This window comes from Oryzias latipes, chromosome 17 (assembly GCF_053564925.1).
Source record: "Oryzias latipes strain Hd-rR chromosome 17, Olatipes_Hd-rR_3.1".
In the NCBI taxonomy this organism is placed as follows: domain Eukaryota; kingdom Metazoa; phylum Chordata; class Actinopteri; order Beloniformes; family Adrianichthyidae; genus Oryzias; species Oryzias latipes.
The window spans coordinates 7,219,628-7,231,950 of NC_136253.1; the positions used below are offsets into that span (position 1 = coordinate 7,219,628).

Consider the following 12,323-nt stretch of genomic DNA (forward strand, 5'->3'; position numbering starts at 1 on the left):
GGACCTGCGTTTAGCGCGTTCAATAACCTGCGTTTAGTGCGTTCAAAGACCTGCGTTTAGCGCGTTCAAAGACCTGCGTTTAGCGCGCTCCAGGACCTGCGTTTAGCACGTTCAAGGACCTACGTTTAGCGCGCTCCAGGACCTGCGTTTAGCGCGTTCAAGAACCTGCGTTTAGTGCGTTCAAGAACCTGTGTTTAGCGCGTTCAAGGACCTGCGTTTAGCGCGCTCCAGGACCTGCGTTCAGCGCGTTTAAGAACCTGCGTTTAGTGCGTTCAAGAACCTGTGTTTAGCGTGTTCAAGGACCTGCGTTTAGCGCGCTCCAGGACCTGCGTTTAGTGCGCTCAAGGACCTGCGTTTAGCACGCTCAAGGACTTGCGTTTAGTGCGCTCAAGGACCTGCGTTAAGCGCGCTCAAGGACCTGCGTTTAGTGCGCTCAAGGACCTGCGTTTAGTGTGCTCAAGGACCTGCGTTTAGCAGGCTCCAGGACCTGCGTTAAGCGCGCTCAAGGACCTGCGTTGAGCGCGCTCAAGGACATGCGTTTAGTGCGCTCAAGGACCTTCGTTGAGCGCGCAAGGACATGCGTTTAGTGTGCTCAAGGACCTGCGTTTAGCAGGCTCCAGGACCTGCGTTAAGCACGCTCAAGGACCTGCGTTGAGCGCGCTCAAGGACATGCGTTTAGTGCGCTCAAGGACCTTCGTTGAGCGCGCAAGGACATGCGTTTAGTGCGCTCAAGGACCTGCGTTTTCGTGCGTTCAAGGACCTGTGTTTGGCGCGCTCAAGGACCTGTGTTTAGTGCGTTCAAGGACCTGCGTTTAGCACGTTCAAGGACCTGCGTTTAGCGCGTTCAAGGACCTGCGTTTAGCGCGCTCAAGTACATGCGTTTAGTGCGCTCAAGGCCCTGCGTTTAGCACGCTTAAAGACCTGCGTTTAGTGCGTTCAAAGACCTGCGTTTAGCACGCTCAAGGACCTGCGTTGAGCGCGCTCAAGGACCTGTGTTTAGCAAGTTCAAGGACCTGCGTTTAGTGCATTCAAGAACCTGCGTTTAGCAGGCTCCAGGACCTGCGTTTACCGCGTTCAAAAACCTGCGTTTAGCGCGTTCAAGAACTTGCGTTGTTCGTACGTTCAAGGACCTGTGTTTAGCACGTTCAATGACCTGCGTTTAGCACGTTTAAGGACCTGCGTGTAGTGCGCTCAAGGACCTGCGTTTAGCAGGCTCCAGGACCTGTTGCGTGTGTCTGTGCAAGTTTCAATAACCGTTTTCGAGCTCTATGCGCATACGCATAGCCATTGAACGTACATTTTAAGTTAAACCAGGTCGAACTTTGACCAATCAGGGACCGTGAACACCATGAGCTAAATGCAAGTTCAAGAACCTGCATTAACACGTTCAAGAACCATGCACTCAAGGACCTGCGTTTAGCAGGATCCAGGACCTGCGTTTAGTGCGCTCAAGGACCTGCGTTTAGCACGCTCAAGGACCTGCGTTTAGCACGCTCAAGGACCTGCGTTTAGCGCGCTCAAGGACCTACGTTTAGCACGCTCAAGGACCTGCGTTTAGCGCGCTCAAGGACCTGTGTTTAGCGCGCTCAAGGACCTGCGTTTAGCACGCTCAAGGACCTGCGTTTAGTGCGCTCAAGGACCTGCGTTTAGCACGCTCAAGGACCTGCGTTTAGCGCGCTCAAGGACCTGCGTTTAGTGCGTTCAAGGACCTGCGTTTAGCACGCTCAAGGACCTGCGTTTTGCGCGCTCAAGGACCTGTGTTTAGCGCGCTCAAGGACCTGTGTTTAGCACGTTTAAGGACCTGCGTGTAGTGCGCTCAAGGACCTGCCTTTAGCAGGCTCCAGGACCTGCGTTAAGCGCGCTCAAGGACCTGCGTTTAGCACGTTCAAGGACCTGCGTTTAGCACGTTCAAGGACCTGCGTTTAGCAGGCACCAGGACCTGCGTTTAGTGTGCTCAAGGACCTGTGTTTAGCAGGCTCCAGGACCTGCGTTAAGCGCGCTCAAGGACTTGCGTTTAGTGCGCTCAAGGACCTGCGTTAAGCGCGCTCAAGGACCTGCGTTTAGTGCGCTCAAGGACCTGCGTTTAGTGTGCTCAAGGACCTGCGTTTAGCAGGCTCCAGGACCTGCGTTAAGCGCGCTCAAGGACCTGCGTTTAGTGTGCTCAAGGACCTGCGTTTAGCAGGCTCCAGGACCTGCGTTAAGCACGCTCAAGGACCTTCGTTGAGCGCGCAAGGACATGCGTTTAGTGCGCTCAAGGACCTGCGTTTTCGTGCGTTCAAGGACCTGTGTTTGGCGCGCTCAAGGACCTGTGTTTAGTGCGTTCAAGGACCTGCGTTTAGCACGTTCAAGGACCTGCGTTTAGCGCGTTCAAGGACCTGCGTTTAGAGCGCTCAAGTACATGCGTTTAGTGCGCTCAAGGCCCTGCGTTTAGCACGCTTAAAGACCTGCGTTTAGTGCGTTCAAAGACCTGCGTTTAGCACGCTCAAGGACCTGCGTTGAGCGCGCTCAAGGACCTGCGTTTAGCACGCTCAAGGACCTGCGTTTAGCGCGCTCAATGACCTGCGTTTAGCGCGCTCAAGGACCTGCGTTTAGCACGCTCAAGGACATGCGTTTAGTGCGCTCAAGGACCTTCGTTGAGCGCGCAAGGACATGCGTTTAGTGCGCTCAAGGACCTGCGTTTTCGTGCGTTCAAGGACCTGTGTTTGGCGCGCTCAAGGACCTGTGTTTAGTGCGTTCAAGGACCTGCGTTTAGCACGTTCAAGGACCTGCGTTTAGCGCGTTCAAGGACCTGCGTTTAGCGCGCTCAAGTACATGCGTTTAGTGCGCTCAAGGCCCTGCGTTTAGCACGCTTAAAGACCTGCGTTTAGTACGTTCAAAGACCTGCGTTTAGCACGCTCAAGGACCTGCGTTGAGCGCGCTCAAGGACCTGTGTTTAGCAAGTTCAAGGACCTGCGTTTAGTGCATTCAAGAACCTGCGTTTAGCAGGCTCCAGGACCTGCGTTTAGCGCGTTCAAAAACCTGCGTTTAGCGCGTTCAAGAACTTGCGTTGTTCGTACGTTCAAGGACCTGTGTTTAGCACGTTCAATGACCTGCGTTTAGCACGTTTAAGGACCTGCGTGTAGTGCGCTCAAGGACCTGCGTTTAGCAGGCTCCAGGACCTGCGTTAAGCGCGCTCAAGGACCTGCGTTTAGCGCGTTCAAGGACCTGCGTTTAGCAGGCACCAGGACCTGCGTTTAGTGTGCTCAAGGACCTGCGTTTAGCAGGCTCCAGGACCTGCGTTAAGCGCGCTCAAGGACTTGCGTTTAGTGCGCTCAAGGACCTGCGTTAAGCGCGCTAAAGGACCTGCGTTTAGCAGGCTCCAGGACCTGCGTTAAGCGCGCTCAAGGACATGCGTTTAGTGCGCTCAAGGACCTGCGTTTTCGTGCGTTCAAGGACCTGTGTTTGGCGCGCTCAAGGACCTGTGTTTAGCGCGTTCAAGGACCTGCGTTTAGCACGTTCAAGGACTTGCGTTTAGCGCGTTCAAGGACCTGCGTTTAGCGCGCTCAAGTACATGCGTTTAGTGCGCTCAAGGCCCTGCGTTTAGCACGCTTAAAGACCTGCGTTTAGTGCGTTCAAAGACCTGCGTTTAGTGCGCTCAAGGACCTGCGTTGAGCGCGCTCAAGGACCTGTGTTTAGCAAGTTCAAGGACCTGCGTTTAGTGCATTCAAGAACCTGCGTTTAGCAGGCTCCAGGACCTGCGTTTACCGCGTTCAAAAACCTGCGTTTAGCGCGTTCAAAAACTTGCGTTGTTCGTACGTTCAAGGACCTGTGTTTAGCACGTTCAAGGACCTGTGTTTGGCGTGCTCAAGGCTTGCGTTTAGCGCGTTCAAGGACCTGAGTTTAGCGCGTTCAAGAACCTGCGTTTAACGCGTTCAAGGACTTGCGTTTAGGGCGTTCAAGAACCTGCGTTTAGCGCGTTCAAGGACCTGCGTTTAGCGCGTTCAAGGACCTGCGTTTAGCGCGTTCAAGAACCTGCGTTTAGCGCGTTCAAGAACCTGCGTTTAGCGCATTCATGAACCTGCGTTTAGCGCGTTCAAGGACCTGCGTTTAGCGCGTTCAAGAACCTGCGTTTAGCGCGTTCAAGAACCTGCGTTTAGCGCATTCATGAACCTGCGTTTAGCGCGTTCAAGGACCTGCGTTTAGCGCGTTCAATAACCTGCGTTTAGTGCGTTCAAAGACCTGCGTTTAGCGCGTTCAAAGACCTGCGTTTAGCGCGCTCCAGGACCTGCGTTTAGCGCGTTCAAGGACCTACGTTTAGCGCGCTCCAGGACCTGCGTTTAGCGCGTTCAAGAACCTGCGTTTAGTGCGTTCAAGAACCTGTGTTTAGCGCGTTCAAGGACCTGCGTTTAGCGCGCTCCAGGACCTGCGTTCAGCGCGTTTAAGAACCTGCGTTTAGTGCGTTCAAGAACCTGTGTTTAGCGTGTTCAAGGACCTGCGTTTAGCGCGCTCCAGGACCTGCGTTTAGCGCGTTCAAAAACCTGCGTTTAGCCCGTTCAAGAACCTGCGTTTTCGTGCGTTCAAGGACCTGTGTTTGGCGCGCTCAAGGACTTGTGTTTAGTGCGTTCAAGGACCTGCGTTTAGCACGTTCAAGGACCTGCGTTTAGCGCGCTCAAGGACCTGCGTTTAGCGCGCTCAAGTACATGCGTTTAGTGCGCTCAAGGCCCTGCGTTTAGCACGCTTAAAGACCTGCGTTTAGTGCGTTCAAAGACCTGCGTTTAGCACGCTCAAGGACCTGCGTTGAGCGCGCTCAAGGACCTGTGTTTAGCAAATTCAAGGACCTGCGTTTAGTGCATTCAAGAACCTGCGTTTAGCAGGCTCCAGGACCTGCGTTTACCGCGTTCAAAAACCTGCGTTTAGCGCGTTCAAGAACTTGCGTTGTTCGTACGTTCAAGGACCTGTGTTTAGCACGTTCAAGGACCTGCGTTTAGCACGTTTAAGGACCTGCGTGTAGTGCGCTCAAGGACCTGCGTTTAGCAGGCTCCAGGACCTGCGTTAACCGCGCTCAAGGACCTGCGTTTAGCAGGCACCAGGACCTGCGTTAAGCGCGCTCAAGGACTTGCGTTTAGTGCGCTCAAGGACCTGCGTTAAGCGCGCTAAAGGACCTGCGTTTAGCACGCTCAAGGACCTTCGTTGAGCGCGCTCAAGGACATGCGTTTAGTGCGCTCAAGGACCTGCGTTTTCGTGCGTTCAAGGACCTGTGTTTGGCGCGCTCAAGGACCTGTGTTTAGCGCGTTCAAGGACCTGCGTTTAGCACGTTCAAGGACTTGCGTTTAGCGCGTTCAAGGACCTGCGTTTAGCGCGCTCAAGTACATGCGTTTAGTGCGCTCAAGGCCCTGCGTTTAGCACGCTTAAAGACCTGCGTTTAGTGCGTTCAAAGACCTGCGTTTAGCACGCTCAAGGACCTGCGTTGAGCGCGCTCAAGGACCTGTGTTTAGCAAGTTCATGGACCTGCGTTTAGTGCATTCAAGAACCTGCGTTTAGCAGGCTCCAGGACCTGCGTTTACCGCGTTCAAAAACCTGCGTTTAGCGCGTTCAAGAACTTGCGTTGTTCGTACGTTCAAGGACCTGTGTTTAGCACGTTCAAGGACCTGTGTTTGGCGTGCTCAAGGACTTGCGTTTAGCGCGTTCAAGGACCTGAGTTTAGCGCGTTCAAGAACCTGCGTTTAACGCGTTCAAGGACCTGCGTTTAGCGCGTTCAAGAACCTGCGTTTAGCGCGTTCAAGGACCTGCGTTTAGCGCGTTCAAGGACCTGCGTTTAGCGCGTTCAAGAACCTGCGTTTAGCGCGTTCAAGAACCTGCGTTTAGCGCGTTCAAGAACCTGCGTTTAGCGCGTTCAAGGACCTGCGTTTAGCGCGGTCAATAACCTGCGTTTAGTGCGTTCAAGAACCTGCGTTTAGCGCGTTCAAAGACCTGCGTTTAGCGCGCTCCAGGACCTGCGTTTAGCTCGTTCAAGGACCTACGTTTAGCGCGCTCCAGGACCTGCGTTTAGCGCGTTCAAGAACCTGCGTTTAGTGCGTTCAAGAACCTGTGTTTAGCGCGTTCAAGGACCTGCGTTTAGCGCGCTCCAGGACCTGCGTTTAGCGCGTTTAAGAACCTGCGTTTAGTGCGTTCAAGAACCTGTGTTTAGCGCGTTCAAGGACCTGCGTTTAGCGCGCTCCAGGACCTGCGTTTAGCGCGTTCAAAACCTGCGTTTAGCGCGTTCAAGAACCTGCGTTTTCGTACGTTCAAGGACCTGTGTTTAGCGCGTTCAAGGACCTGTGTTTGGCGTGCTCAAGGACTTGCGTTTAGCGCGTTCAAGGACCTGAGTTTAGCGCGTTCAAGAACCTGCGTTTAACGCGTTCAAGGACCTGTGTTTGGCGCGTTCAAGAACCTGCGTTTAGCGCGTTCAAGCACCTGCGTTTAGCGCGTTCAAGAACCTGCGTTTAGCGCGTTCAAGAACCTGCGTTTAGCGCGTTCAAGAACCTGCGTTTAGCGCGTTCAAGGACCTGCGTTTAGCGCGTTCAATAACCTGCGTTTAGTGCGTTCAAGAACCTGCGTTTAGCGCGTTCAAGGACCTGCGTTTAGCGCGCTCCAGGACCTGCGTTTAGCGCGTTCAAGAACCTGCGTTTAGTGCGTTCAAGAACCTGTGTTTAGCGCGTTCAAGAACCTACGTTTAGCGCGCTCCAGGACCTGCGTTTAGCGCGTTCAAGAACCAGCGTTTAGTGCGTTCAAGAACCTGTGTTTAGCGCGTTCAAGGACCAGCGTTTAGCGCGCTCCAGGACCTGCGTTTAGCGCGTTTAAGAACCTGCGTTTAGTGCGTTCAAGAACCTGTGTTTAGCGCGTTCAAGGACCTGCGTTTAGCGCGCTCCAGGACCTGCGTTTAGCGCGTTCAAAACCTGCGTTTAGCGCGTTCAAGAACCTGCGTTTTCGTACGTTCAAGGACCTGTGTTTAGCGCGTTCAAGGACCTGTGTTTGGTGTGCTCAAGGACTTGCGTTTAGCGCGTTCAAGGACCTGAGTTTAGCGCGTTCAAGAACCTGCGTTTAACGCGTTCAAGGACCTGTGTTTGGCGCGTTCAAGAACCTGCGTTTAGCGCGTTCAAGCACCTGCGTTTAGCGCGTTCAAGAACCTGCGTTTAGCGCGTTCAAGAACCTGCGTTTAGCGCGTTCAAGAACCTGCGTTTAGCGCGTTCAAGGACCTGCGTTTAGCGCGTTCAATAACCTGCGTTTAGTGCGTTCAAGAACCTGCGTTTAGCGCGTTCAAGGACCTGCGTTTAGCGCGCTCCAGGACCTGCGTTTAGCGCGTTCAAGAACCTGCGTTTAGTGCGTTCAAGAACCTGTGTTTAGCGCGTTCAAGGACCTGCGTTTAGCGCGCTCCAGGACCTGCGTTTAGCGCGCTCAAGAACCTGCAACGAATACACCCATTGTTTTTAAAAATACACATGCACAAAAATGCAACAATTTGGTTACGCACGCAGTTAACAGATTAGCAAGTAAAAAATGTCTCCAAACCTACTCAAATGTGAGCTTAATCAAGTACAGGAGGTTTTGGTAAAGAATAGACAAATGTCCTCAGTTTGACAACCTTGATAAGATAGAATTAATGAAGTTGTTTAATCCATGACTGTTAAAATCTACAGTGCTACAAAGAGGTTTTGCCACGTCACGCTGTTACCATAAGAGATGGTCACAAAGAGAGCACAAACCAAACAGTCAAAGTCTATACAGCTCTGAATCTGGACCAAAGATGTGAACCAACAGTTGAATATGTCCAGAGTCAATCTTTTTTTTCTGCTCAGCTTCCCTAAAATCTTCATCAGGGGTTTGTAACATAAAGCTGAAGCCTTACAGCCGTAAATGTCTCAATGTGTCTACAGTCAATCTGTCAGTTTTGCACCTTCTGTTATGTTGGTCCTTGTTACCGAACAATGTATTGAGGCTGTGACTAACATTAATTGTGCTGTCAGCACTTCTTTTTTTCATCATTTGATTGGATTAGCCATGACAGATTTAGCAGCGTCTGCTTTGGCTTTGGATCTATTCAAGGTTTCTTATCTTTATACTTCATCAATATCAAGGCTGCAGAAAAAAGTTGACTTTTGACTTTGGTCAAGTTTTAAAAAAAATCTTCAGGATAAAATGTAAAGATTTTTTCTGGTGTTTTTTCATTTAAATTTGGATTTAAATCTTCAACCATTTTAAAGCCTGTCAGAGTAAGTCTGTGTTTTTCTTTAAAATGTTCAATAAATCTAACAGAAAGCCTTTCTGTCACAGCTTTTACTTACTTCCAAAAAACGCTGCATTTGTTTTTTTTTTTAACTTATGAAATGATCAGGTTAACATAATTTGAATAAATTAGTTATTAGTTTAAAATTTTCCTGGTTATTCTTTCTTTCAATCGTTTTTATAAGACCCCCGTTAGCCGCTGTCAGACTCTGTCTTTTCTCCCCCATGGAACTCCCAGCCTCTCATATTGAAATTCAGATATGTTCTTTCTTTTTTTTTAAACAATATTTGGATTTATCTATTCAAATACTTGAGATTGTGTCCAGTAAAGTCTTCTAAAAAGCTGAATAATTTTCTTAACTTTAATAATGACTTAAAAGCTACATTTTTTGTAAATTTCACGTCATTTTTTAAAGACAAAAATGTGAAAGTGCTGTCACAGAGTGAGCAGAAAGTGAGAGGATGTTCCAGAACAGGGATGGTTTATCTGAACAGATGAACTCAAAAACATCTGAACTAACGTTGAATATTGATGCAATGTCATGAAATATTTTTTTACAGTAAGCGCTTCAGTTTTTAAGACATTGGAAAGTTTTTGAAAATAGGAACAAAATACTTACATTCACATATAGACAGATTTTGGACAAACATTTGTCTTTTTCTTTTAAACTTTTTTGGCTTCATAGTAAAGGTTTCCTGTTCATCATGTATCTGTCAAATAAAATAAAATAAAAATTCTTCTGTCTTTTTGATAAAAAAAGGGAAATTTTAACAAACAAATTAACTTTTCTTTTGAAGCTAAGTATCTTAATTTACTACAAATGTATAATCGTAAATTGTTTTTTTTACGTTTCAAAGTGCTGTAAAAAGCCTAAAGGAATTCATTAAATTATATTTTATCACAGTTATTAATAATTGTTGATTTCACTTCTAAGTCAACATAATCTTATTTTTCTCTTTTGGGTTTAATCAAGTTTTTTATTTCACATAAAATGTTTGGAATGTCAGTGAGTCTGAGATGTGAGGGAGAGTAGACAGCCCATAATAATAACATCTAATGACCCAGAACATGAACATTGTTTGGAGAAATTACATCAGAGGAGAGGGTGGGGGGTGGGGGTGGGGGTGGTGCCCCCTGCTGGCTGAGTCTTTTACGCAATTCTCTCATCTTCCTGAGCCGACAGTTCCACAGAAATACAGAGTCCCAGAGGACAGCATTATCATCATCATCCTCATCATGAAGAAGATTTTGTTCGTAAAAACTGTGAATGTGTTTTTTTAAGATGATCTTGTGGATCAATAACTGCTGATGTGATGTCAGAGACTCAGAAAAATAATTTCCGCAGTTAGAAAAATGTCTGTCTGTTCCTGATTTAATTAAACCCCTGCCACACGCCACCCCCTATCCCATTATCACACTCATCCTTTCAATTTGTGAATCCATATAACCCCAGAGGTGGGAGTATAATAACCGTAAATGTGCCCCCCTCCCTCCCGGGCGCTGCTGTCAGAACAACCTGCTGCTGAGTCCATATGTGTCACCGCGCCTCCTGATTGCAGCCGGGAGAGGCTCCCTCTGATTGGACAGGTGGGCTTTTTGCTGAGCTTTCAGGCTGCGGGCTGATGAGGACAGGATTAATGAAGAGGAAAATTGAATTGAAGATGAATCACACCTGGGGGGCCCCAGAGAGCGGCAGCGTCTGACATGAAGGAAAGCTGATGGAGTGACACTTTTTACTTGAATTGATACCAAAGCGACATTTAAAAGCTATTCTGCCTTTAGGACGTCAAGTCTGAGATTATTTTAAAACAACCCCCACGCCCACCCCCTGCGTAAAATGAGAGCTGCCTGAAAATTTAAGGAGGATCACCTGTTTTGGATTGATCGATGCGTCAAACAAACAGCCTTCACTCTGATGATGAAGCCCCAAAAAGGAGAGCATGCTCGTGCGTGAGGATGTTTGTCTTTTATAGTTAGTTTTTCTGTTTTTAGGCGGTTCTCTTACTTAGGTTTTGTTCCATGGTTTTGGTTTGTGTTCCTGCGCTTCGCACGCGCCCAGCTAATTCCACCTCAGGCTAAGAGTTTGGGTTTCAGTTTGTCCTCAGACCTCCTCATCTTCACCCGTTATTCTGGTTGAACTCGTCATGTTTAAATTTTATATTTCAGTTTTGTTATGTTTACGTCTATCCAAATATTTCCGATTGTCTATTTGGGTTCTCCACAACTTTAAAACCACAAGATCCATAGAACCTCGTGTCTGTCGGGATCCACTCTGGATCCATAGCAGCACCTGTGGCTGCAGAAGCAGTTCTGCGCTCCCCTCACTCTGAGGGGGCATCTGGGGGGGATCAGAGGGTCACATCAGAAGGAACAGGAATAAGAATAAGTGAAGCAAAGGAAGATGAGAATTTCTCCACTCGGTCTTCATCAGAACTGAAGATGTTCAAAGTTTGGTGTGCGTGCGTAACGGTAGGAGTTACCAGAGCTGAGGACGCAGGCGGCTGCCGCTGCAGACGGACCACGCAGAGCGCGCACTCCTTCCCGCAGTCTGCCCCGATCATCGGTGGCGCGCACAGAGCCAGCATCCACAGGTAAAGGCTCCGCGCGTGGAGAGCCATGGCCTTTAGGACACACGAGAGCAAAGTCACGATAAGGGGGTCGCCGCGGCTGACGCCCCCCCGTACGCGCACTCACCTCTATTCTGATAATGCTCTCCGTCTAAACTTTGGCTCGTGGGATCCGCTGAAAGCGCGCGTGCCCGGCACCTGGATCTCACAGAGTCACGCGGAACCGCTCTTGAGTGGCACAAAGAGTAGCGCGAGCACAGCCAGTAGAGCTGCACGCGGAGCTTTCCGCGCCTTTTTAAATATCTCTCTCCAGCTGACGTCAAAGCCAATGTACCCCCCCCACCACCATCGCCACACCACACCACCCACACCAGCGCTGTCATGTCACGAGCCGCCCGCGCGCCTCAGGAAGAATACCTTCAAGCAGAACCGGCGTCACTTTGGCGTCTAAATCTGCCTGAAGTCAAACTGCAGGACAATTTCATGACATTTGAAGGTTTTTGCGGATTCAAACATCCACAACCAAACCCGCCAAAGCGTTTAAAAGCTTTTTATCATGTAAGAGGTGAGTTTCAACTTCATCTCTGCTCCTCCATCCAGTGCGTCCAGAGTTCCACATCTTCACCTTTCCATTCTGAGGTTACCGTTCTAAAAATACCGAATGTCAGCACCTGAGGTTCTTACCAGGGAAAATATCCTGTTTTATTTCTGAACTACCAGAAACAGCAGGTCTGTTTAAACTCTCCTTGGAAAAATAAAACGATCAAAGCAATGGTGACCAGACAAGTGATCCCTCTGAAGAGGTCCAAATCTATCCAAAAAGTCCACTGATTCATCTCTTCTTTCTTTACAGAGGAAACACCAGACCTTTTTTCCTTAAAGGACACAAAATAACCCAAATTATTTAAAAACTATCAGTCAATGAAAGTGAATCCTCCCTGAAGCAGTGCCCTCCACCCCTTTGATTCATGGGATCTGCTTAGTGGCTTTAGGGGGTTGTGGCTGTTCTCACAAATGTCCAACTGTGAGGGTGTGAAGAAGCATCCTTTCATTTTTAAACAGCAAAATCTCTTTTTTTAAATCAGGATTGCTGCAGAAAACGAAAATTATTTTGTACTCTTCAGCGTAGAAAGACTGACTTCAGTCCATTTATTCTGATTAGTGATCGCAGATCTTTAGTTTGGTAGGAGTTTAAAACTATGATTGCAAAAAGCCCTGTAAATTATTATTATTATTATCTGACAGTGTACAGCTCCACATCCACCCATCAATCTGCTGAATGTCCTTTGGGGTCACGGGGTTGTTGGAGCCTATCCCAGCCATCGTCGGGTGAAGGCAGGGCTCACCCTGGATGGTTTGCCGGTCCATCACAGGGCGGCGCAGAGAAACAGCCACACTAGGGGGACAATCTAGAGACACCAATTAACCTATGAAGCGTATTTTTGGACTGAGGGAGGAAGCCAGAAAAAACCTCCATATGCACAGGGAGAACATGCAAGTCCCACACAGACAGA

The 12,323-nt window shown here is 49.0% G+C and overlaps 1 protein-coding gene across 1 annotated transcript in view; it reads right to left on the minus strand.

Moving 5' to 3' along the window:
* The window catches only part of penka (proenkephalin a), a 38,543-nt gene extending 27,459 nt beyond the window's left edge, over positions 1-11,084 (minus strand). The window contains exons 1-2 of the mRNA XM_011486095.4: positions 10,937-11,084; positions 10,723-10,863 (exon numbers count right to left, since the gene is read on the minus strand). Coding sequence (XP_011484397.1) covers positions 10,723-10,860 — 138 coding nt within the window. The 5' untranslated portion in view covers positions 10,861-10,863; positions 10,937-11,084. The remainder of the gene's footprint in view (positions 1-10,722; positions 10,864-10,936) is intronic.
* Between the last annotated feature and the right edge of the window lie 1,239 nt (positions 11,085-12,323).